The sequence below is a fragment of the Leptosomus discolor genome, chromosome 3 (genome assembly GCF_034619465.1).
Source record: "Leptosomus discolor isolate bLepDis1 chromosome 3, bLepDis1.hap2, whole genome shotgun sequence".
Classification (NCBI taxonomy): domain Eukaryota; kingdom Metazoa; phylum Chordata; class Aves; order Leptosomiformes; family Leptosomidae; genus Leptosomus; species Leptosomus discolor.
This window is the reverse complement of record NC_141393.1, coordinates 53,941,686-53,968,935: the sequence shown is the minus strand read 5'-3', so window position 1 is coordinate 53,968,935 and position 27,250 is coordinate 53,941,686. Positions and strand designations below refer to the sequence as shown.

Sequence of the window (27,250 nt, the reverse complement as noted above, 5' to 3'; positions counted from 1 at the left end):
CAAGCTTTGCTTTTTTCCATGAAGGTGCCCCTTTCATTGTAGCTCACTCATCATTTGGGCCAACTGGTCCGCTCCGCTCAGGGCATCTTCCCACATTCCTCCTATTACGATGGAGACAAAAAAGTATAATCGAAACCCTGGATGAGCCCAGTAACAATATTACTTACGAGTCAAGAGCACAAATGTGGTTTCAGATTCTTGGGAAGGATTTCACATGCCGCCTTTGAAGGTGATGATCCCAAAAGTGGGGACAATGTGCCCATTTAAGGTGGAGGAAAGCGATCGTGGGCACTGCCCTTTGGGCATCCTGCCAGGCATCAATTTGGGGAATGCAATTGCTGAGCAAAGTAACAGGCTGTGTCCTCCTCTGTGGATAGATCAGGCAGCTGGCTACTCTTAAATAGAGTGGTGCAACCCAGCACAGTGATAATTTTGAGGTAAAGGCATGGGGAGCATGGAAGGAGAGATAGGAGAAGGGAAGCTGAACAGGCTGAGAGCAGAGAGGTCAATAGTATGGTTCTATATGGCTTGTACATTAAAATTTCTTAACAGACTCTTTTCTTTAGGAAAAAATAATCTCCCAAACTGGCAGACTTCCAAAAGATGGGAAGTGTTGTCTGAGAAAAGCTCACCCTCTGCTTACCTCATTTCTTACATTCTTTGCCAAAGTATCTGTTACCAGACACTTTTGGGGGGTGTTGGACTTATCTGGGATGACTGCTCTTGTTTCAATGACACCTTTGGAGCAACATGCTACAGCCCCTGCAGCACCTCTCCTGGAGCGCTGCTCTTGTCTGCAAATCTTCTCACAAACTTTTAGTGCACACAGTCTAATCTTTTGTTAGGTGGGAGGATTTCCCAGACAATGAGGCAGCATTTGGCTTTCTGAATGTAGGGGTTTGCTATTGACTAGTAAGTGTTGAGATACCCACGGGACAGGAATAACTGACTGGAGCTGGAGGCCAAGCCAGGCTTGCTGGGATGGTGGCACAGGAAGGACCGGAGAGGGGACCAAGGGGCATGCAGGAGCTGGACTTCCAGCTAAGCCAGGGCGTCATCAAATACACAGTGGGGCCACGTCCAGTTTGTCCTGCTGGACCACTGCCTGCTTTGTCTGGGTGAGTAGTGTCTCTGCCTTCTGCTACACCAATGGGTTTCACATGGTCTGGAGGGGCTACTTTACGCAGCCATCATCCAGTATCACACAGTCCATCTCCTTTCTCTTTGTGGAGATGGGTCCATTCATGTCAGTTGAGCTCTCCAGCCTTTTGTCCCCATAATCGTCTTTCTGATACAATGTTTAAAATCAAACCCAGTTGCTAGCTACTCAGCCCTGGAAGAACTGTTACTACTCTGCCACAGATTAACATGAAGGGTGTAAAGAAAGAAGCAGAAAGAAGCCATTTACACCATCGTGTCTGACTTGGTTAAAAACTAATAGGGGATTTTTAAGTTGCTGGTAGGCGTTTCGTACAGAGTATTTTGTTGTCTAAGCAGGTTAACAGACCTCTAAGTCACATAACTGAGTAGCTGAGGTGAGTTCCAGGGACAAGGCATTTTCTTCTGAACCGCTCTTGGTACAGGGAAAAGGAAAAGGGAAAGGGAAAGGAAAAGGAAAAGGAAAAGGAAAAGGAAAAGGAAAAGGAAAAGGAAAAGGAAAAGGAAAAGGAAAAGGAAAAGGAAAAGGGTTGTCTCCCTTCAAGAGTGCGGTCTCATGCCAAAGGTATGAAATGATTTTACTGTTTACTTTTTTTGTTGACAAGATCTAAGACTGCAGTCCAGAAGTGTACACGGTCGCACATGGACCTGCCAGCCATCACTGCTGGAAAGGTGTTGGTTACTGGGCCTTGTTGCACTTCAACCAGAAGAACACTTGCAGAGTCGGACTGCTCAGAGTGTAACTCTTTCAGTGCAAATATTTAGCCTTTTAGGTAGGTTTAGTCATCAAAAGCAATCTACTGGACTCAGTACAATTGAGAATCTGGACCTATGCAAGAGTACTGGATGCAAGTAAGTTCTGCATACAAAATCCACAAATGCCATATGTTTGGTCTGCAAATTTAACAGAGGTAATTCTATCCTTTCAAGTGTTTCAGTTTTGATTAAGTTGCAAATCCTTCCTCCCATTATTTCTTAATTTATTTGCTTAAGCTTGAATTTGGGCATTGAGCAAAGCAGAGAGTTATCCTATAGAGTTACTGCTTGCTTACTCCATTACTGATTGGACATCAAGCTGAGTTATTGGCAAAAGAGACTGTGCCAATGTTGTGGTGGGGGCACTGAAAATACAACATCCTTCCATCACCATGTGGTGGTTCACAAAAGGGAAAAGGATAGAAATTACATATCAAAGCTTTTTTGTCCCCCCCACCATTCTTCTAAGTCAGTCTGGGCTCATAAGTACCTTTAGAAAGTAACAGTTCACTACATTTAGAAGAAAAGCTTACAGATCTTTTCCTTCTTCCAGTATTGCCTGTGGTACAGCTTCTGCTGACTTCAGTTTATGTATTCAATACCTTGTTTTGGGGTGTTTTGACCTATTTAAAGTGAGTGTGGTATTTATAGTGTATGTATTGGGAATGAGACAATGTTTCTAAAGTGCTGTCAAGACAGAAATTAACTCCATGGTCTTTGTTTGTTCTCTTAATGACCTTGTGCAAGGGAAGGCTTGTATGTAAGAGTGCACACTGTAGCTAGCTTACCTGTTCCATCAGATAACCCACCAAAACCTCAGACAACTGCTGTCCAGGCTCTGAGTTGATGATGTGCCTGCCTGCCCCAGCCCTGCTGAAGCCAGGAACTTGGTGCAGAAGCAATACCACAGTAGGGTCAGCCCAGGGAATGCGTGCAAGCTGCTGTCAACCAGGAGAGTCCTTCTCTGGCTGGGGGGTCTTGGGGCTGACAGGATGGGGGTCTCATGTATTACAGTGTTTTCTGTCTAGAAATCGTTTCTGTTATTTTTGAATGCCTTGATTCAATCAAAACACAGAGAAATTTAAAGAAAAAAATTGACTTTTGCACATACAAGTTCATCATGGGAACTTTGCATAAAGAGAAAAGTCAGGGGGCTGAAGTCAAGGTGTTGGAATTTCAGCAGGAGCTTTGGGTATGCAGGGCTGAAGGCTGGAGCCCTAATCTCCCTGCAGCTTTCTCAGCATCAAGAAAAATCAATCTTAGTCCTGGGGTTGCACATTAGTAGAATGACTGCTCTGCACCAGGCTGTGCCTGTGTGTCACTGTCATGGCCAAGCCGGTAGGATAGGTGGTGGTTAGGGGTTTCTCCAAGCGCCTTGGTCAGATTCAAGCTGTTTTATGAGACTGGTTAATTGGCAGTTTGAAAGGGAGGGGGAAAAAGCGAGGTCCTTAGGTCTCCCTGGTCAGTGCCAAGCCACAGACTGTTAACTACTCCTGCCTTTCAGAAGCAGTAACTGCGGGTTTGGGGAACATATGGAACCAACTAGCCGAAAGGCTTTTATGAGGAACTTTAACAGGGGGCACAGTTTGCGAGCAGAAATTCCAGTGGATGAGTTAATAGTTTCACTTTCCTTAGCTGTCCCTTTATAGGAACAACAACAACAGAGTTGGGCGCATTCCTCCCACAACCCTGGCTGTACAATGTGCTGATGCATCCAGGATTTCGTTTGGACACTGGGGGAATCCATTAGTAGATCCCCTGGGACCTGTTTTTTCAGAGCTATTTCCTGAGACTGACCTCATTAGGTGAGTTTCACAGCTCACTAATTCCTAGCAACAGTGCAAAAGATTCAAGGAAAGGGGAAACCCGTCTTCTGGAAACCAATGGAACTGAACAGATTTGGGCAAACACTTTTTATTGCTTTTCATTAATCTAGAAAATTAGACACGGGTTTTTCTTTCTTCTCTTTTCTTTTTTTTTTTTTTTCCCAAGTCACTATTTTGACCTGAAACTGTGTATTTGATTTTCTATTTGAGTACAGAGAAGGATAACAACAAAAGAAGAACCCCTGAAGAACCATATACTTCAATATTTACATTGCAGTTTGTTTTAACCCAAGCAGGAGAGTGGGCATTTCTTTTCCAGAATGGCAGTTTGAGCACTGACAGGATATAGTCACTCAAACACTTCCAGTAATGCTTATTTAGTATTTGCGTTGTGGTGGCGTGTGTCCAAAAGAGAGAGCAAAGGAAAAGAGTAGTTGCCTGCTCAAGAGCTGACATCATAGTATGAAATTTAAGTACTTGTTTTTGTGGTATTGTTATTAATCATGGTTCTATGCAGGGGTCACCCTGTCGCTCCAGCTACTGGAGTCCTGTGAATGCAGTGTTTGTATTTCAGCCTTAGTAAGTTTAGGACTGGAAAGTCATTTCTCCCCCATCACGTAAGAGTGAAATTTGTCTGAGCACCAAAGTTTGGCCTGAGAGTTTTCTCAGGGTTGCCTTTCATTCTCAAGTGTCCTGTATAACAAGCACACCAGAAGAACATAGGTGCATTTCTCTTCAGCTTAACACAAAATTTGTTTCTTCTATTGTAATTCCTGAATTTGTTGTATATTTTATTAGCAATATAATTCATAAGACGGTTTGGGACTGCTCAAGTATTTTATCTGGTAATAAGGTTTCCTTGTCTTATTTTATGATGGCCTCTTAGATGCCCTCACAAAGCTGTTTTTCCATTGTGGCACCATTTGGGACCTTAAACAAATTGAAGGGGTGGACCTAGCAACCTTTCCACTTGGTTAGAAATCCATAGGATTGCCTCCCAGACAAGGTGATAGGCATAGAGTTGAGCTACTGTCAGAGTTTGTCAGAAATTGATTTCTGACAAAGCGTGTGAGCATTCAGGATGATCAACCAAAGTCAACTCACTCACCTATGCAAAAGTATTAAAAATGTAGAGCTGAAAAGATACAGCTAACTCTGCATCCTTGAGCTGATGGTCAGGGATGATCAGGGCAAAGAATCCATGTATTGAATAGCATCTTTTAGAAAAGTAAGCATCTTATTTCTTCTTTTATACCATTCAAGGCCTTATGACCAAAAGATCTTACAAGAAGCTGACATAAACCAGGCAGGACACTGTATTTGATGAGGGTTAACTTGGTTTTTGTTCTCTGGGCTTTTTGTATTCTGTTTAGCTAGGGACAAATGCACGTAAGATGGATAAGGAGAAATCTCCGCTGTACAAAGGTCATGATTTTTCCTCTTTAGCTATCACATACAGCAGTAATATGTGGCTGACCTTCAGGACCTTTCAAATGTCCAGTCTGAAGTTGCAGACTTATGACACAATAAAACGTGATACATGAATGTATGAAACATGATACATGAATGCTCTGCTGCATCCCTTCTGACCTTCCCAAAGCAGAAATGGCTAGTCCAGCCCTCTTATCCTTGAGATGGCCATAGTCTGTGCAAAAGAGCTCTTAAAAAGTCTGGACCAGTGATTCCTGACACTGTGTAGGACTGCTGGTGCCCCCTCTCTTAGGCAGTAAAACAGGACCCATATATCTGCCCTAAGTGATGAGCTGGTGTCTCCAAATACCCAGATAAAATCTGTATGTTGGGCTGCTGCTTTGCACAAGAGAATGACATGGCTCAGAATAAAAGGCTTCCTCCTAGCAGGGTGAAATCCCCTTTCTGTTGTCCATGATTGATCAATCACAAACAGGGGCCGGAGACAGCCATGCAGAAATGGCTTTCAAAGCACGCCGATGGGAGGACCATAAATTACGTGAATAAAAACGCACTTTCCCAGAGCCAAAGTCATAACTTCCCATCGCTTCCCAGAACAAATACTGTCTGCTATATTTATTAGGTGGGACTGTATATGGGCAGTCACTCTAAGCGTGTTTATTTTGAAGTTATCAGTTGTTCAGTAATCTCAGGCACCTCTGGAAGATTTAACTCAGATAGAGGTTTAGGCTGGAGGTTGTGGGGTCACTGATACTAAGATAGAGAAAAGGAGAGGAAACAGCATTGTTTTTGTGGCATTATCTGAACAGTAAGGAAAAATAAATTCAGGCTTTAACGTGACTCCAAAGGAAATGGTCTACAAATCCAGCCAACAATCAGACAGCTGTGACGAGACTCTGCTTCTCTTAAAGTTTTCAGGACCTAAAGAGGGCCTACAAGAAAGCTGTAGAGGGACTTTTTACAAGGGCAGGTAGTGATAGGATTAAGGGATAATGGTTTCAGACTGAATGAGGGGAGATTTAGATTAGGTATAAGGAAGAAATTCTTCACTACAAGGGTGGTGAGACACTGGAACAGGTTGCTCAAAGAAGCTGTGGATGCCCCCGCCCTGGAAGTGTTCAAGGCCAGGCTGGATGGGGCTTTGAGCAACCTGGTCTAGTGGAAGGTGTCCCTGCCCATGGCAGGGGGTTTGGAACTAGATGATCTTTAAGTTCCTTTCCAACCCAAACCATTCTGTGATTCTATGAAGTTTGTTTTGAGCCGCAGACCAAAAACCATGGTGGCTGTACGTTAATTAAGCAAGTTGCCTCTAGAAAGCTGTTTGAGCGGTTACAGCTTTCCTTTAGCCTATTCAAGTGTTTGAGTAACTAATTTTAACTTCCCTCCTAAAATGAAATCTCTTGACTTGCTTTTTGGGCGGTAGTTTGAACCCAGAGGTGAGCTCTCCCGCGGTGGTAGCAGCATGCTGGAGTTCAGCTGGTGGCCAGAATCATCTCTAGGTCCCAGAGGTGCTCAGAGGCAGAGAGCGGGGACATGAATGTCCTGACACTAATGAAATTTGGAGTCGGGCACATGGAGGTCCATCTGCTGTTGTAAACTCCAAATAGCTCATTTTCTGTCATGTGAAGTCTTTGATTTCTTATAAGAATTGAACTTGTACTGTGGGCTATTCTGCAGCCTGGCATTTATTTTCAAGGAACATATAGGCAATGTTCTTTAAAACCTCTAATCCTCTGCAAATGTGACTGAAATCAGCTAATAGGTTCCAATTTTATTGGGAGGAGACAGACAGACAGACCCAAAGCATTAATGCATGGGACTGGTTTCCCCAGGAAGCTAGAATAAAAAAAAAAATAAATAAATAAAAAAAAAATAATAATTCAAAAAGCAAAAGAGAGGCATTGGGAGTAAAGTAAGGATTTGTTTATCGCCTTCTTAATATTTTATCATAAAACATGCTGTCTTATCCTCACGGTTTGTTGGCGGTTTGTATATTTGTGTGCCTGTGTGTATACATATTTTTGTATATAAAAATCCAGCAACATCCATTGTTTTAAAAATGAAAAATGAGAAGGATTTTACTAAAAGCATTTTGGGAAAACCTCTGCTCTCAGTTTTCCTGTCAACGTTTTTCTAAGCTTTTATTTTTATTAGCCAAAATGTTTAGAATCCTCAGGAAATCCTGGGATGAACTATTTCCTCTTCGAGCTGTAGCCCTTAGCGGGGAAAGATAAAGCTCAGATCCTTTCAAAGGTTAGAAATTTTTCAAACTGCATTTTTTGCAGATTTTTTAAATTAGAGAAAAACTAAGTTAGGAAGATGCTTAACTTCAGGCCATGGTCCTGGGAAAGATTGATCTCTTTGTAGAAAAGCCTGAAGAAACCCTTAGATCTGGGCAAGGAAGTCTTTTAGGCTTGGATCTTAATGGGGAACTGATTGCCGAATTGAGCTGTAAAAGAGGTTCAGTTGAAAGATCATCTTTACATTTTTTAAAAGTAAGCTAAAAAATAATGCTTGCTTTTCCTCAACTAGTTTGTGTATGTTAGTTAGCATGTAACAGCTTTGTATTAAGAGGCTGTTAGTGCCCTGGAGAGACTACATTATTATTATTGTTATTGTTATTATTATTAAAAAATCTCAGATCATATTTGTTACATACCTGAGGTTTTGCAGGATTAGATCCAGTTGACTGTTTCCTTTCCTTCAGATAAACTTCAATGGGAATCATAATTTTAAACTAGTGAGAACTTCCATCCTGCAAATACATGCGTACATTGTGAATTTTAAACTCTTCAGGTTCACTCCTTAAAGTGGGCTCAGTTGCTTAAAGTTGTGTCACAGACCGCAGCCTAGCAGGGCCAGCTGGAGCTCAGAATGGGCTACTTTACCCAGATTTGGAAATTATGGTTATTTTTTGGGATGGATAAGGCACTGCTGTTATAAATAAGAGAAGCTGAAAATGTGGTGAAACATGAGGCTGAGAGATGCAGGAGGCTGAGAGATGCAGGAGCCTTTTCATGAAAAATGACACATCAATACAATTTTTCAGGACTCTGAATTTACAGTCACTACATACCATTTTATTTTAGGAAAAGTGCATTTGCTTATTTATATAATTTGTGACAAATTTGTCTTAACTGCTTTTCTAATTTATTCGTCTACTTTTTATCATGTTTCTTTGAAAGGTTCTTGGAAAGCTGAACATGAAAAGCCCGGACTTGGTGGTTCAGTAACCAGTATAAATTATTCCCACAGTCTGTCACCAGTATGAAAAGATTTGTGGTAGTTCATATGAAATTTAGTAACCTTTTTGGTAAGGCAAGGAAAAAAAATGTCTTTAAGGACATTTATTTTTTTGGTTACGTAAATTTACATAGTAAAGAGTGCTTCTGCTTTTTTGATATTTTCGGGTTTGGGATGGGGACACTCAACTAGTCTACTGGGACAGTGTTACAATTCAGTATCTCTGTTCACTTTGCAAAAGGGTGGGTGAAGGGGAAGAACTAAAGGAGGGAGATGAATCATGAAGTTCCTAAAGTTTTTGCTACCAGAGGCATGCAGAAGGTCCCAATACAACAACTGTGACTTCACAAGTTCAGAAGATTTTGGTTTTTATCAAAAACCTTCCAGCTGAGTTTGGGCTTTGAATTTAAGCTAGCAGACAGGAAACAGAAGCAATAGAAGTATGCTAATTTAGGGGCTTTTTCATTCCAGCATCTCTCATGTAGCCAAGTAGTTAGCACAGATAGCCTAGAAGTTCTCAGACCATGACCTCTGAGCAATGTATGTGTTGTGAAGTTATACTTTATGCAGAATATCAAGGGTTTTGTAATAAGGTTTTCTGCTAGTAGGGGACCTTGAGTCTGACACCCCTTCCAGCTGGGACTGCCTAAAGACCAGCCCTTGTTACTGTGGGCCCTAATGGATCAATAGACTTAGAGTGCAAGAGAGTTTTCCGGTTTGGCCTTTTAGGCATTGCTGCTTTGATTCCTAGTATCTTTAATTTCTCCCCTGTTTTTCTTGTCTATGTTTCTACAGGTGCTGTTTGCTCTAAACCAAACTCTGCTCCAACATGAAAGCCTCCGAGCAGGTAGTTTGCAGGCCCCATATACCACTGAAGATCTCATCAAACATTATAACTGTGGAGACCTGAATGCTGTCATATTCAACCATGACACTTCTCAGGTAGGCAAAAGTGTTACAGATGGGCCGGCTAACTGAGAACAAATCAGCTGTTTTAATAGCAATATGCTGGTTATCACTTTATATTCCGGCTCCTCTTTCCCCTCTTCCTTCTGATGCCCTATGTTTTCTTTCCACACATGCCTCATTTACCTGGTGAGAGAGTGGGATTTCCTTGGTGTTGCTTGGCTTCTGAGGAATCATAGAATTGTTTAGGTTGGAAAAGACCTTTAAGATCATCAAGTCCAACCATTAACGTAGCGCTGCCAAGTCCACCACGAAACCACATCCCTAAGTGCCACATGTACATGTCTTTTAATACTTCCAGGGATGGTGACTCAACCACTTCCCTGGGCAGCCTGTTCTAATGCTTGAAAATGCTTTCGGTGAAGAAATTTTCCCTGATACCAAATCTAAACCTCCCCTGGTGCAACTTGGGGCCATTTCCTCTTGTCCTATTGCTTGTTGCTTGGAACAAGGAAGAGACTGCCTGGAAAACTTTCCTAGGAATGTGCCTGAAAAAAAGTTAATTATGGATGTTTGTGGGGCTGTTGAATGTAGTCCCCTCATTAAGGGCAAAAAAAAAATCTTTGTAATATTTGAGCTTATATATGAGCAGGAAGTGAACCTTATGTAAATGCTCTATAAAGTAAATAACTTCTCAAACATGTCATAATTCAATAATTTTGTATGTGTCTCAGGCAGCCCTTCAGTCTCTGTTTATCTTAGTTATCCAATGCTATTTAAAACTCTGAATGGAGCAGAAATCTACTTTCCAGACTAGTTTGATAGTTTGTGGCAAACTCTGAGATTCTCCTTTAATACATAGGTTCCTCATTCTCCTTTCCAAATCTATGGAAACTTCGCCTTTGGATGTCATCTGCTATCTCTCCTTTTTCTGATAAATGTTCCCAGGTTCCTGGCTCAGGTGTCATGACTTACTTGGAGGTGACCTGTATAAACTTCAGCAGCCACAGTAGTATATGTTTTGCCAGTGAACATCTATTAACTCATGATAGCAGTTTACCATTAGCAAATGATAACTATGTGACTTCAAGAGAGAACTGAGGTAGGGTTAGCTCAGTCTGTTGAGTGAGGCAGAGATCTCTAAGACATCATATCTTGCCATCACTATCTTGAGTTGCACAGGGCTCTGTGGGTCACTTTTTTCTCAGGGGTACAGCTGGGAAGACAAGTTGGGCCCCAACCTGGCTGTAAGGTAACAAAGTCTCCCAGCCTCACTCTGTGACATGAGTGTTTTCCCAGAGGTCTTGTATGCCCCTCTGAGAAGTTCCAGGTGGAAATGTAAGACATCCAGCAGCAGCTGGAGCTGCTCTTCCATGTCACATATCACAGAACTAGCCCGCCCATCAACAGGAGCAGAAAGACATCAGCTCGGACAATCAGAGGTCCTTAAATTCTGGACAAATGGTCACGTCTCCTCTTTTCCCCTGTCTGGTTATCATTTTCACACAGTAGAAAGACTGGTTGATGGCAATGGGATAAAACCCCTTTGCTGTCAGAGTTAATCCAGTTCTAGAAAGTGAAGCATTGTTTTAGCATGACTATGCAGGACATAACAGGGTGGTTAACGTGGCAGTTGTAGTACCAAAGCTGGAAGAGCTGTTTATTGTGGACAGCCTTGCACTGAAAAGTAAAGGGAGAAAGCAACTCAAGTAGGAATACATCTCTAAAGATGGGGTGTGTGAGTTGGAAAAACTAGAGAGCTCATGACTTTAGATGATCCTGGAGAAGATAATGGTTGTAACTATTCCTGCAATGTCACAGTACAGCACATGAGATGAGATAAACACATAATGATTTTGGAGAAATAACTCTTGCAAGGTATGTTGGTATATTTGCCACGGATGCAAAGAAAGGACTACTAGTAGGTAAAACCATGAAGACCGTCCTGGTATCTCAATGGCCTGTGTCATCTTTTAATCTCTATCAGTGTAATTTCTCCAGCAATAAAGCCTTTCTCCCTGAGACAAGTTGTGGCCGTTCACACTGGTTGCATTGACTCGCAGGCATCTGTGATTTGTTGATACAATGTCCTGTACAGACCTGTGGGTTAGACTTGAGAGGAACAGATTGCTGTGAAAATGTCTTTATCCCTGCAAATTGTTGGATCAAAAATGAGTTTAAAAACAGTGTTAAAGAAAGGTGAAAGAACCCAACAACCAATCAGAGTTCAAGCACTGGTGTGAGTCATGGTCCCAGAGTGCACACAGTTGATAAGAGATTATAACACTCACAGGCCATGGAAAATTAAAATCCCTATATGTGTACTAGTCCCTGCAGAACTCTAAATGTTGTGGAGTATTTTCCTCTCACGGGTTGTTGTTTTTAATTTGGGTAAAGAGGGTTTTTGTTTAGTGTTTTTATAAACCAGCTTTATACCATTTATTTTTAATTACAAGCTGGACAAAATAGAAAATTAAAACCTAAAATAAACTCGCTATTCATGTCAAATTTTGCTGGTTGTGGTAACTCCAAAGTTTATTCTGTGTGTTTTTTGCAAGGATGATAGACTTTTTCTGCCATGGAGAGGCTTTACCATTTGGTTACCAAATTAGATTAGCCTGACTTAAATATTACACATGGAGCATCCCCCATGGGATCTTTCTCTTGAGACATTAAATGTAGCCACAGGGATTTATCATCTGCTGAGAATGTATTGCAGATCTCATCAGGTGACAGCAAACGATTGGCCTATAGGTGCAAAAAAACCTATAAATATCATGAGTGAGATGTATCATCACTTAAACTTCAGGGCAGGTACCCATGCCAATCTTGCAAGACAAGAGTGCCACAGTGTTTTTAGAAGGTGTGGCCATTCTTCCATGATATCCAACTGCTGGCCCGGCTCTTCAAAGGTCTGATAAGTCCTTGGAGCTGATATCAACACAACTTTGCAATATGACATAGAAAGGAACAAAAAAATCAGGAACAGAGTTGTAAGACTCAATGCTTATGTGAACAGCAGAGGCCAGGAATTCAGCTCTGTTTCATGTGGCCAGGAAGACCTGCAGAAAGCTGTGACTCTTACTCTTTGAGGTTTCATTTGGGGGCTGTTTATAAGGTTACTGGTGCCTACTTGTCTCTTGAAGGTTACCAGGAGCTGCAGAATAAGGGTGAACCTGATAGCCATTGATTTAGGTCACTGTAATGAACTGGGAAGTAGCTGAGAAAATCTGACATTGCTGTAGGGACAGTGGTGGTGGAGAGTATTTATCCAGGTGCAGTAAATTCCTAGATTTCTCTGGCATGAATCGTGGGAGACGGAGCATCTTCAGTAGCTGTCCGCAAGATGCTGAGATGGCTTTAGAGCAAAACGCATCCTGGAGCAGAAAGAAGGACCAGAAATGGAAGTACTAATACTGTTGACTCGAGGCATTACAGATGAGTTTCTTGAGCCTTTTCAGCCTCCCATCAGGGAGTTTGGGAAATGAGCATTTCTCAGCACAAGTCTCGTTGACTCCTGCGACGTTTGGGAGAAGAGGGCAGAGTCGTTCTGCAACCAAGTCTGTGCCAAGGGGGTGCACAGAAGGGACAGTGCTGGGAGAAGTGTAGGGAAGGTTATTTCCTAGACTGAAGCAGGAGCTTGGACACCAGGTCAGAGGACAGTTCCATCGGCACCTGGGGATGGGGACAGGGACTGCCTCAGGGAGATGCTGCTCTACTTGGGGTTGGGAACCTGGGCTTAGCCAGGGTAAGGTGTCTGAAATGGAGGAGTGTGAGCATGGCCCCAAATCCCTGATGTTTTCCTGCCCCAAAGCCATCAGCACTGATAACAGTGGAGGACTAAACAAATCCTTCTCGGTTTCAGTGGGTTTTTTTTAAATTTTAATTAAGAACAGTGAAAGGGGGAAATACCTCTGCTTTCATGTGGTTATATTACATTCCTCATTCCTTTCTCTCTCTCCTTTTCGTAAATTTTGTTTCCAAGCACCATTTTTCCAAACGTATAAATCCTTATTTAAACTTAATAAAACTTTAAGAGGCTGAGTTTACTCAGTTAGACTGTGACCCAAAAGTAGAGTAGGACACATCTCTTCTTCTTCTACAGCCTTCTGCAAACACTTGATTATCTTGAGACTTTTGCAATCAAGAGGCTTACGTTGGAGTTTCTGGGCAGAGAGTCAAAATGATACCAAAGAGAAAGTATTCAAAGTTAAAGATAGGATAGGCATATTTTCTACTCTTTCTTTAGACTTTTTTCCCCTCAAAGAAATCATAGTTTTTTTCTCTCCTTTTGAAAAAAGTTCCCTACAGCAAAATGCATTGGATTACATCAGTAGCTTTAACTTCTATATTCTGCCTGATGCTGTCAGGGGGATTGAGGTCAGCATGTCCAGATGCATTAAAATGCAAAAAATCTTTTAGTGCAATATTAGCATATTATCTACCTCCAGAGGATACTTTTTCTTACCTGACAGCTAAGAAATTGCCTAATGACCTGAAGCCTTGATGAAGAAAAAATAGGGTGCAGAACAACTTATCTTGTATTTTGTTCCCTAATTCTTATGTAAAGGTCTTTATTCAAACATAAACATTTGAGTTTTGGGTTCAGGGATATCTTGCCAGTTACTTCCTGTGGTCCGTTTTGAGCTTTTCAGTTTTTTAAGGACAATTCTGTAAAGCAGATTCATCTTTGCCAGCATGGAATTAGCTGGTTCTCTGTTTCCTTGTATTCCTATGTACACTTTATTAAGAGGAAAATTGAAAAGCCGAGGCTGAGATTCTTCTCCTTCAACCTTTACCAAAATCTGTACCTGTGGTCTCCAGCTATTCTTTCTCCTCTTCTGTTTTCAGCCATTCTCCTGACCTGAGGAGAGGCTCCTGTCCCAGGAACAGATGGTTTCTCCTCTCTTGCTGATCCAGTATATCAGAGGCCTGCAGCTTCACTGCTGACTTTATAGACAGTTTTCTTCAAACTAGGTTGCGTACTTGTTATTTGCCTGTCCCATTTAGGGTTAACAGTACCATGCAAGAGTCATACCTGCCACTTCTAAAGCATCTTTGTGGTTTGTGTGTTAGACTGTATTGAAAGCCCATTGAAATAATGGAGAATATTTCCATGCCCTCAGTAGGCTTTGTATGAGTCCCAGTGGGCCCAGCCATCGTTGGATATCAAAATGAAGTAATCAAGATAGACCAGTGACTAACCCAGTTTATGGGCTTTATGCTTACCTGAGTGTAATGATCTTGTTGCTGGGGAGGTAAGGTCTTGGCTTCATCCTACACAGAAAAGCATGCTATGCTATGAAATCACCATAGCCTGCAGACACCTCTCAACCCCTTTCAGGTGCTCAGGGATCCCTGTGTCTCCTTCTTCAAGCTGTGTCCATCAGAAACAGTTGAGCTTTTTGTATAATTTACTAGAATGATATCACCCATATCTTGAGTTGCCTCTGCAGTTCAAAATCCCGTGGATTCATGTGGACATACAGTGTTTTAGTGGGTTTTGCCTTCTGAAAGGCATATGACGGTCCTGATAGCATGACATTAGAGATCCATGCACTAACCCCATGTCAGTAGTCAGTGTCCCTAAACTAAAGAAAAGGTTTAGTGCCTCACTTCACAATGCACTTGCTGTTTATAAATCACGAGGTGGTGTTATGAACCCCTTTAAAAATGTTTTCATCCTGATTTAAACCTGTCCTTTAAGATTTAAGGGTCCTGATAGTTCTAATTACATTGTTAACTTGCCCTGTTCTAATTCTGGATAAAATAGAACTGGATTTCTGGCTCACTTCTCAAGTCAATGAAAACTATCTGTGGAATGCCCCAGCTTCAATAACTGCAGAAAACACACAGCTGAGACCATTAGGTAGAGTGTTGAATGACAAGCAGACCTAATTTGTCCAAGGAATGGAGTTTTATCTGGGCCAAAGGAAGATAAATCCATAAACCGAAGGCACAGCTATTGTACCGCAACACTTTGGAAGCATCTTATCGTTTTCAGCTGTAACAAAGTGCAGGCTAACTGGCACAGCCTCTTGTTCTTCCAGGGAAAATGATTATAGACTTTCCAGCGAAGCCAGTGCAAGGTTGTCCCAGGCGCCAAGGGAGCCGGTCCCATGAGTTTCTCATTTTGGGTCCAGGCAAAGGGTCAGTAACGCTTCCAGGAGTGTTTGTTAAAATGACATTGATGGCTGTCCTGACGCTGCCTGGGTGTTTGGTGACATGTCTGCTCATCACTGCTTGCGCCACAATAGCAAGCAGAGTATGTCTTCCACCTTCTCTTCTTTGGGCTGTAGTACAGGGTGGTTGTGGAGAGATGCTGGCTTCCCGGAGTTCAAAAGAGCTCCTGATCTGCTGCGATGGGATTGTACTTTCTTTCCACGTGCACCTGAGTTACAGCTTTGTGTCTTGGTATATTGTGAGCATTTGGAAGTAAAAAACAGAAGTGCAGCCAAAATTTTGAGAGTCTAATTTTCATATTATGTCAGAACAGGATTCCAGATTGGAGCAATATTATATTTTGGCTTATGTGTTTCAGAAAATTGGTTACAGATCCAGATTGTGAGTTAAGTCTACTTGTTGATGACAGTGCTGGGGAAAATGCTGCAGAGATTATTTTTTTATTAATAGTCTGGAACATGCACAGATAATTTCCATGCTACAGGTTTTGAAAATAGGTTCTTGCTTAAAGATTTTCATTACATCTTTGCATTTACAGTTGTCTTGCCTTGGAAGTTCCTTCCTTCCTCTTTCCAGTTTCCAGGAGAAAACAATGGGAGAGGAGAGAAATTGGAACAAGGCATTTAAAGGCAAAGATTTTTCTTTCAATGACTACTGCATTATTAGAAAAGGAACATATTCACCTACAGAAAAGGGCTGATTTACATTAAAAATGTTTAAGGACTGTTGACTACCTGTATTTATTAGTAAGGGAATAGACTATAAAAAGAGTATGAAAAAGTGATTGGTAAAAATGTCTGGAGTTCAAGGTAGTAGCATGCTTTTTTCTGTGCATTGCTGTATGTTTGCTGTAAAGCATTTACTATCCCTTCTTTTTAAAGAGCAGGTTTATGAAGTGTTTCTTGGGAAGACATGTTCAAGAGAAATGAAAAATACTGGTTAGTTTTTTAAAAAGTGTCTTGTGGGTTGAATGTACAAAATTCTTTTTCACCCTTTGTGTTTTATCCAGAAAATGTATTTGTCACCTCCTTATCACAGGGAGAGGAAAAAAGCGGGACAAGGGGGAAATTTGGTTGTCCTGTCTGACTTGGCAGGATTAGCATTAGACATTAGCTGAAAAGCTGTGTTCTTGGGTACTCCTTGACACAACATTTCTTGGTCTAACATTAGTATTGGGCATTACCGAATAGTGAATACTCTTGATCAGGTTCTCCAGTGTAAACTGATTGTGCTCTCTGATGGTGACTTTAGACCTGGATCTTCTCTTAGCTCCTCTGGGAAGATGGATTACTGATAAACCCAAAGTCAAGGCTTATACAGTTCCACCATGCAAACAAATCTGTTTCAAGGGTAACTTAATTTGTCTCTACTTCACTAACTTTATCTGAATTATTCCTTATTTTTCTCCTGACTGGTCCCCATTAAATTTCTAAATGCTTTCTTGGAAATGTTCTGCATCTTTATGTCCTATACTAGACCTCTCAAACAACACCATCTTAAAAAAAAAAATAGTTCAAAAGTCATCATCCAATTTGTTCCAGATGCCAGCATAACTAGAAGGCTTAGGCTGATTGGATTGGGAGTAGCCTGGAGTTTTGCTAGGATTGAACAGGAGGGCAGGCCCATCTCCACACAGCACTTCCTTGTGGTGTCAGCTCTGGAGGTCTCATGTCCAGCCCAGCTCTGTTATTACCTAGCTTTTCGCTCTTTGCTAAGTTATGTGGTATTTTGCAAACTGTATCTTTTGGATCACACGTGCCTTGGGTTAAAGTCATATTGCAAACTTCACATAAACATTCAGGCTTTCCCTAGCGCCTTACGAAACAAGGATGGGAGGAAACTCATTGGAGAGCCCTGAACAATGCATATTTAAGACAACCAAACCTGAGTTTGTACCTGCTACTGGCCAGCTGTTCTCCCACTGTGTAACAAGACAAAATGAAAAATGCCTTTGGAAAAAAAATTGCAATGCTTTAATAACCAACCCCCAAAGCAAACCTCTGGCCCCATTTTTTTCATTTTATTGCCCCACTTTGCCCTTTGATCAATATCTTTACTTGGGTGTCATGGCAATATACTAGGTGATGGGTTTAGTGTCAGAATAGAAAAAAAAATTCTTTGTCAAAGGAAACAAAGCATTTGGAAAGGAAATAGAAAACCTTGAACTTTTCCATATGTTTGCAAGTTTATGAAAGCTGGCCTCGAAAAAAATCCCAATGTTAAGGGGGTTTTAAATGGGGCAGGAGTGTCATTAGGTAGTTAAGATTTACCCTCCCCACTGAAACCCAAACCTTTATTTGCATACGCTGCAGGCTTGTCATCAATTAATGAACAGGTCCCTGTAATCTGGTCCTAAATATACACTGCATAGTTGAGTGAAGCTTGCAGAAAGGGGGCCGGGATCATTGTTCTGACTGTGTTTTGTTAAGTCTTCTTTAATCAAAACATTCATTCAGATAGAGAGGCCGGCTGCATATTTTGGCATTGCTACCAAGGGGAGCAGGGACAGAGTTGGGGTGGGGAGGGAGGCCTTGCGGGAGGGGTTGGTGTTGCTTGTACTTTCTTTTTTTTCCTGAGTGCTTGGAAAGCAACTATTTAACTGGCCTGGAAAAACAAATAGAAAACATACATAGAGGTCACAACTTCTCAGGGATTTGTTGAAAGTCTTTTTTTTTAACAGGGATAAAAGTATCACCCCCCAGGCTGTTTGTGAGATGCACACCCCATCCCTGTGGCCCTTCTGCCTTTTTTTTCCTCCCCTTTTTTTTTAAATGTGCTGTTCTTCAAATGTATGGGATGAGGAGGTAAAACCAGGCAGGGCACACAACTGTTGTTTCGCCAGGTGCCACCTGGGAGAACAGCAGGACAGGTTTGGGGCTTCCTCCCAGGAAGGGTCTCCACTCAGGTGTGGTGGAGGCTGAAGCCCAGGGGCTGCGGGGCCTGCAGCCTACCCTGCCTGCAGGCAAGTTTACACTTAGGCCAGCAATGACTCCTACAGCTTTTGTGCCACCTGCAGAGTTTTTTAGAAGTATCGTGTGCTATCCATAGAAATTTCACTAGCTTTCAGCCTACTTTCCCCTTCCAAATCTTCTCCTATTTGTAATTTTCCTCTGTTTACAAATGTTGGTGCTCCAGTGGCTCATAGGCCTGAGCTAACCACTTTGGAACTCAGAGACCTCCATTTTCACACTCAAGTTGCCACACCATGCTGAGAACTACCCAAGCTAGCTTTAAATTGGGTAGGCCAATTACAGAAAGCTTGCTGGCATGAACTGCAACATATGTAGATTCTGAGCAGTAATGTGGGTGGGCAGGGATTAGCTCACAGAAGTGGCTCCCCAGAGCTGGTCCCAAGAAATGTGTGTGCTCTTACACTGACTTTCCTTGTGGTCTTGGACTTTCTTTTCTCCCTCACTTCCTTTCAAGCAAAAAGCATTTTTGCTTTTTTTCCCCCCTCTAGCCTCATCCAGGTATTTTCTGTGGCTTTCTGATGCCCTGCAATATTGAGTTTGTGAGAGGAGACTCTTCTCCTCCTCTACATTACTGTTTCCAGGGAAGAGGGTACAGGCAGGCTGCTGGAGCTGCTAGCTTTGTACTTCTTTCCTGTGAGACAGCAGACGGAGGAAACAATGTGTTGGAAAAGAGCAGTTGGGCTCGCTGTTGTGAGGGTGTGAGACACCCCTGACTTCAGCCAATCTCCCAGGAGCCTGAACACCCCCTCACAGGATAGGAACATGGGCCTTATCAGTGCAGCACAGACCGGCAAAAGGAGTCATCAGCCTTCAGCTCAGAGAGGATTAGATGTGCCTAAGCAGAACAGAAATGCTGGGAACTGCAGCAATGCATCCCAGTTGCAGTGAATTGGAGCCAGAAAATAGCTCAGGGTTTATAAGCCCCTTTCTGTTAGGCCCCTGGTTTGCAAGACCACACTTTCCACTGAGTGAGAGCTGGCTGTCCCTTTGCCTTGCAGTTTTTCAGGGCTGTTCCCTGCTTTTGGAGGTTTGGGACACTACAGACTCCTGCTAAGCCAAAGGATGTGATGGAAAATCCATTCCTGCTATGGAAATGCTGAGTTGGTCCAAACCCTAACAGTACTTCCCAAAGGGCTCCATGGTGCAGGGACAGCTGTGGCCGGGCAGCGTGGCTGGTGGGCGAGTGTGGGTGGGAGAAGTGCGACTGGCTTTTTGATGTGTGCTCAAAACTTGCAAGTCTCCAGCTGCAGTGAGAGTTGTCCCTGGGGAACTGCTCTGCTTTCTGCAAAGGGTTAGAAACAAAACTGGATGAGCACTGACTGGGGATATATTTAAGCTTTCTGTGACTTCAAATCATTCTGAGTCTGTATTCGAGTTTGATGTCAAGGTATGCTTCAAATAAACCATTTTAGCAGCCCAAAATCCACTGAATTAACATACCTATCCTGACCATGACCTCCAAAATGTGCTGAATATGCCTGTAATATATTCTCAAGTTCCATCTTAGGTAGATGTTTGCCCTGGGAAAGGAGTGATGGAACGGACTTATCCTGAAGATCCTTTTACAGTCCAATCAGGCTTCTAGTATATTACTTTAAATTTTGGCGCTTAAAAGAAAGCAATAATGGGTCAATTGTCACATGCTCGAACTGGACACTATTTTGCAGAGCTCCTTTCTGGTTTCCCTTTTCCATAACAAGCTGGAAGCTCATCTTCTTGGCAGCTGCCAACTTTGGGCTTTGGGCTAAATCATAGTAACCAGATACCCCCCCTCCTTGGCCAGTGAAGATCTCTGTCAGGATGGAAACTCAGGAGTGCTGGAGGAAAACCAGTCAAGTCTGGAGCAGCATTCATCTCTGCAGCAGCCATGTCCTCCTTGTGGAGACGCTTACTCTCACAGCACATTCACTTTGCACTATTTGAATCCTTCGTATCAGAGGCTGCAGTAAGTGGATATTGCTCTCCCAGATGCCAGAAGGGTCCATAAATCAGAAGGAAACAGGCGTCTTCCAAGTCCAGACCAGTATATTTTGCAGCACTGCAGTAAAAACCACAATGCCCTGTCAAGGCTGGTTAATGGGAGGGTATCCTCCCTTCATAAACGTATGATAACTGGAGCTCAGATGTCAGCCTCTGACCCAAGAAGGGCTTGTGTGAATTTAGCGCTGCTCAGTTTGTCAGAGGAGCCAGCAGGTTTCAGGATGCTGCTCTGGCTCCCTGGCAGCCCCCATAAGCCACATTGTCAGCTTTTGAGATCCTTATCTTGTGTAGTGCTGTCAACCGTATAAAAGTTCCTGACCTATGTGGTACAGGGAAAATCCTTCAAAGCATGATCCCTTACTTGTCTTCTGGCCTCTACCCACATAAAGCTCATAAACTAGGAGACTAATAAAGAGAACCCAATCTTTATCATGTTTAAAAAAAAAAATAATGTAGTCGGCATGATCTGGGAACAACTCCCTGCTAACAGCTGCAGATAAGGATTACTAGCATGGAGGCTGAGCCCTCCTGTCAGGGAAAGATGGATGGAGTTTGTATTGAGGTGCTGGACTGGAACTCAGGAAGCCAACTCTCCACCTAGCCATAGATGTCCCTCGTGACCCTGGGTGTGCCTCCTTCTATTTTCTCTATCTAGGCTGTGAACGCTCTGGGGAGAAAAGGAGAAATACAGCATTTTTATTATAAAGAGATTCCCCTGCAAGGATTAGTGATGATACTGTGCTTGCAGCGGTTTGGAGTTTGGACATTCACAGGAGGTGAGTCTGGAAAGCCATTAGTTATCTGCTGATTAGGAAACAGGGAGAGAGAGGAGTCTCAGAAGCCAAGAGAATTGACCAAGATATAGGAAGATAATGGCAGGAAAAGTTTTAGGATCATTATGTTTTCCATGGCAGGACTTGGCTTCTGAGTTCCCTATCTCAGCTGCTTCTTTTCCATCTGCAGATAGACATGACTGAAGACCACCTCTGCCTGCATGCAGGCAAGAAAGGGCAAGAAGCCCTTTATTCCTAATGTTGTTTTTTCAGTGACATGATCTTACAATTTGATTGCACATTCCAGAAATAGGCTAGCATCACTGGAACAGAAAGAGGCTAAAAAGGTTATCAGAGGATTGGGAAATGTGGTGTATAGGAGTAGGAACGGTAACACTCTTACTCCACATCTGATTGTGATTTGATACTGGAGTGAATCTGGAGAAGCTCCACTGTAGCCAGTAGATCTAAAGCAGGAAAAAAAAATGATAACCAAAGTTGATGGTGCTTATGTGTATCCAAAAAAAATATTTGCAGATCGATATTCACAACTCTGACATAGTGCCTCTGCCCAGAATATTCATCCAAATATTAAAACATAGTAAATTATAAAATGTACTTAAATATAGTCCAGTGTTTATGAATTTTCAAATTAACTTTGGCGGTAAGCCCTAAATGTGATAAAAGACTTTGCTTTTCTCTTCTTTTCTATTTCTTTTCATTTCTTTCTCTCTGTCTTTATAGACAAAGCTGACAGTATAGCATAAATCGTGAGGTACGGCTGATGCATTTTTCTAAGCTAAAATATGTTGTTAGCTCAATCATTAGTGCTAATGATTGTAGCAGAATACTAACCTCCTTCCACAAAGTATTTGTGGAAAGAGAGGTTACTGCTGAGCATCACCTTGGACTTTGGATCTTCCTTTGGGTCCTTCAACAGCTAGATTCAGCCAGTGCCTTGTATGTAACATCAAGTCAGAAAGTCTCCCTGTCCCCATTTTACAGATGGGCTTTTGAGAGACAGGAGGAATAAAGCCAAATGCTTCAAAGATACTTAGTAGAGGTTAAGTGCTGAGTTTCCTTTGAAGGTCTAAACCCAAATGACATGCTTGTGATCATGCAAGAGATTTGTATTGCCCGTGGGAAGAGAACCATTTTTTCAGGGTAGTGTCATAACCACTCCACAATCCTTCCTCTTTCTTCTTCCTAAAGCTCCCACTGACTTCAAAGATGAAGAATTATGGCCTGCATCCCACAGCACTGTGAGCTCAGATGTGTGTGCAGAGCTTTACCCACACATATATTCCATCAGGGATACTGGCTCAAGTAAAATTACACAGACAGTGTGGAGGGGAAAAAATTTCTTCAGGGCTGGGACTTAACTTCTTTTTTATTCTCATATTCCCTTCCTTTAACCTCAAAAGCTTAACTAAGAAATGCAGGGTGTACCTAATGGCTGAGTCCATCTATACTGTCCATAGGAGAGCCATAATGCAAAGTAAGTAGGAATAAATAAAAGGAAGAGTTCTAGCTGATTCAGTCAATCAAAGTATTTTTCTTTTGAACATCTCTGAATGAAATACATTACTGAGTTTCCATGGAAAATATGTAGTGTGTGTGTATATTTATATATATATATATATATGTGTATATACACACATATATATGAGTTGGCTGGATTCTCAGAAAACTGCATGGCTTGCAGAGACTGGACAGAAAGAATCTATTTATCCCGTCATGTGTATCCACTACAAAGTAAGCATACCCCAGGTGATGGGTAGCACTGTGTTCTTCTGCTGATCCAACTGCTACTCTCCTAGATGAACAGAAAAATTAGAAGTTAGGATTTTTCAACAGTCACATCATCCACCCCACTATAGATTTAAATACTAGTAGTATTTCATCTATTACTAGTAGTAATTCCGCTATTATCAGATGGTCAGTCCCTCACCCATTGGCACAGCAAATGTCTCATCCGTTCACTCTCAGTTCAAAACAACAAATACCCATCATTAAAATGTTAAAATTAATTTTTACACTGAATGGAAACAAAAATATTTAGTAAAGTGGAAGAGGGAAGGTGCATCCCTCTGGTGCATTTTTTAATCCGTCCTCTTAAAACAAGAGATTTTCTTTTTTCCAGAAAAACCCTTAAATTCTGACTACAGTTAACAGCTTCCTAATTGCGTGTGACTGTTTCTTGACTTCCTGATCCCTGTCTGGTGGTTAGGAATCCAAAGGGTTTCTTAAATCAACAGGAGCAGCTGCCTCCTTGAAGCCAGGCATGGTGTACGTCACCGACTGTGGAAAGGATCTGCGATAGGGAGAGGAGCAGAGGTGATTAGTGGGGCCAGTGTCGTAACTCAGGGTGTGGTTACACTACTGTGTACGGGCATACTTACTTCAGTCATTTATCTTCTGTCTGCTGCCACACACATGCAGAAACATACGTGCGTGTTTTATTTTTGCCAGTGATGGAGCAGTCATTAGAAATACAGGAATGCACAAGGTGCACCAGGACCTGTAGCTCATGATGTGCCTCTAGAGGTGATGCCGTCCTTTGTCTTGTTCCTTGGACAAGTATGAGAAATGTTGACAAAACCCAGTCCTTGGTTTTAAATTTATCTCTCTGCCATTGACAAACTCTTTCTCATAGAAGAGAAAGAAAGAAAGGGAAGGAAAAAAAAAGGCAAGTAAGTGGCTCCATTTCGTGGACTGTGGTTTAGGTTAGATAAATAGGAGGAACAGGTTGAGTGTGGATGTAGGATTGCAAATGGTGGATTTGCACAAGCTGAAGGAAGGCACTTTCCTTCTTGGCAAAGGTCCTCTTGATCAAGGTCTGAACACAACTTCAGTCCTTGGGCTATCAAGACCTCCAGTGTCAGAGCTTTCCGCTGGTTGGAGTGGGATGCACAAAGCCATTTGGTCCTCCAGCCTTTCTGCTCCTGCTTTTTGTAAAAGCAGGTTGTCCTCACAGGCAATGCCGTACTTTGCTTTCCCCAAAGCATCTCAGGTCATTCAAGACCAGGTCCCATCAGTTCCCAGCCTTCACTTCCTTTCAGACGAAAGCAAGGAAGGAGAGATTTCCCTTGTGTGGGTGTTAAGTCTTCAGATGTTCCCAAAAATTTTCACCTTCCATTTCAGGCTCTGAAGGCTCCCCCAACTCCTGGCTCAGCTATATCAACCCATTAAACACAGAGCCTCAGTACAGAGGAGATACAAAGGCTTGTGATATCTGTGTAGACCAACTGATTTACAGCTTTGCATTGCAGAGATTACTGCAAGTGTAAAATGGCTCCTCATTCCTCAGACTTTGTTCCTATAATAAAAATCTCTCTCTGCCTTTCACCAGGAATCGAAGCCACTAGATCCTTTGCTGCAGTAGCTAGCAGCATTTTACCCCTCTGATGCTGGCAGGCTGCTCCTGCTTCCTTTGAGACAAACACATGTTCTTGCCAGACATGGAGGCAGCTTCCTCATGTATTAACAGGAAACTGGTGTCTCCAATAGGTCTGGCCTAATGGGACTTATTATTTATTGAGTGCTGGCAAAGGGCTAAACTGAGAACAAGGTGCAAAGTACTTGTGTGCTTTGAGGAGTTCACAAGGTACACTGGTGAAGCCAAGCCATGCTGGAAAGCCCAGAGGAAGGAATGACTCAGGGTAATGCAACCGAACCCTTAAGGAGGAACATGCTGTGAGAAGTACAGTGATTTGGCAAAGCAGGTTGAGAAGTCGTTTGGAAAATCGAAGGTCCAGCTGGTCCACATAGCCCAATAGGCTGGGGCACATTGCCACCAGCAGCAGTATTAACTCCAGCCGCATGGGATTCCACAGCTCAGTACATGTGGTGCCCATTTCTGTCTCACCCAGCTTGGTACAGCCTTTGGTGGGAATCCAGAACAAGGTCTAGACTTGGCCTTCTGCATAATGCATGGTGAGAAATCTCTGCTGCTTGGTCCTCCACAGATTAGGAGAGCTGTAGATGAGGCTGCAATGAAAAAGCTTTAAGGAGAGCCACTGGGAAGATGGAAATCAGTTCTTTCTCTAAGACTTGCTGAAAGCTTTTGGAGAGGCAGTATGAGTGAAGAGGGTGGGAAGAAACAAAAATGGTTGTGATAAAATCATGTGTCCAAGTGGGTAAGAGGTGGACTGAAAATCAGAGACTAAAGGCAAGTTCTAGAAATTACTACAGGAATTTGGTATAGTAGAAAGCCAGAGAAAGAATTAACCAATGTAACAAAGTCTTTGCATCAAGTATTTCAGTACAATGAGTGAGGGTTGTTCCCCGTATGGGCTGCGCATGCAATATCATTACCACTGACTCAGATTAACACTGTAATCCTGGTAATTTTACATGTATCTAGGGACTCAGAAATCTGAGTCTGGGTTTTGCAGCTTAAGCTGCTTTCCAGTGGTGAGGCACAGAAAATCACCAGAAGGTGCCTGGGTCCTGTTAGCAGTCATCAAACACTGCCCACGTACAGTACTTCTTGCTGCAGGACCCATAGGCTCCCGGACTCTCGCGGTAGACCTTGGACCCTCACTGTGTCAAAACAAGTTGTCTGTCCTAATAATCAGAGACTTCTGGCTTGTCTGTCCATAATAGCTTGGGTCTTGGCTCATTCCTGGGTCTGCTGCCCTGACTAGAACATTCCTTGGGGTTTCAACCTTTCTTCTGTGCCTATGAACACCTCTCCTCACAAAAACAGGGACTGAAGGAGCAGTTCTTGTGGAACTCCCTTCCTCAGAAATATCAGGAATGTTCCAGGGATTTATGTGTTGCAATGCACGGTCTTCTCTGGTGAGACCTAATAGCATCTAAAGCTGCAGGAAAGGTGAGGGGGTTTACCCTTTTTACATCTTCCTATGTCTGGATTTGCTAACCTTTCCTAGTTTTTTAACTGTTAGGTTATTAAAAAGGACCAAAGCCAGATCTTGCAGTCCTCACTCAAGTTCTTGGTAACCTTGGCTTAGAACAGATTACAAGACTTCTTCTGGTATTAAATAGCCAGTGAACTGTGTTGAACAAGCAGAGCGTAAAGGGTTTAGTAACCCACTTAAGTGTAACATGTAAAACCACATTCTGCTGTAGAAACAGGGAAAAGTCAAAATGAACTTAAGTTTCATTTAGTAAAATACTAAAGTTTCACTTTAAAAAAAAAAAAAAGTGTGTTGGTTGGTGATTTGTTTTTTCTTTGCAGAGATCCCAGCAACATCACAAGCTCTCATCGTCTAGTAGTGGGTGATTTTGGTTTCTTGGGGATTTTTTTGTATGTTAGTGATTCTCAGGTCATTTAAATAAGGCTAGATTAAAATATCCAGTGTTTTGGGGATTACTTAACCACTGTCACCTGAACTACAGTCTCCTCTCCATTTCAGGTCCCTAACTTCATCAACACAACACTCCCACCCCATGAGCAGGTGACGGCTCAGGAGATAGACAACTACTTCAGACAGGAGCTCATCTACAAGAGGAATGAGAGGATGGGGAAGAGAGTGATGGCACTTTTAAGAGAGAACACAGATAAGAGCTTCTTTTTTGCCTTTGGAGCAGGTATGGTATGAATTTTTCTGTTTTACTTAGTTACCATGATTGGAAGTAAATTGGTTTGAACACTTCAGGATTTTGTTTCTTGGTCTTGTGGGATGATTTCTTAGGGGACTTCCATTTGAAGGAGAAAGGCTTTTGTTTGTCTAAACCTGCTTCTAAAATGCAGTGAGTTTGTGTAGGAGGTGGGTCTGGGTCTAGCTGGGGCTGTGGACAGGGTGCACTCCTTTGCTGTCCATCCAGTTGTAGAAATGTGAAGATGTTAATGCTTTTCATGCTGTTATGATTGTTCCTTTCCCAGCCCAACCTGTGGGCCACTTGGGTTGTGTTCACACCATGGTTGTGTTCATGGCCTTAGGTGTAGGAGGTGGTTGAAATGCCTTTCAATTTGCAAGCCCAGGTACTGATGGCTGTGACTATGGAATACAAACCTTGCTGTGGCATGGGCACATGTCTGTGGCTCGAGGTGTTG

General features: G+C 42.4%; 1 protein-coding gene across 1 annotated transcript in view; it reads left to right on the top strand.

The window, feature by feature from the left end:
* Positions 1 to 27,250, top strand: part of TRABD2B (TraB domain containing 2B) — a 291,040-nt gene that overhangs the window by 151,993 nt on the left and 111,797 nt on the right. The window contains exons 3-4 of the mRNA XM_086463200.1: positions 9,210 to 9,356; positions 26,610 to 26,784. Of these exons, the coding sequence (XP_086319326.1) occupies positions 9,210 to 9,356; positions 26,610 to 26,784 (322 nt within the window). The remainder of the gene's footprint in view (positions 1 to 9,209; positions 9,357 to 26,609; positions 26,785 to 27,250) is intronic.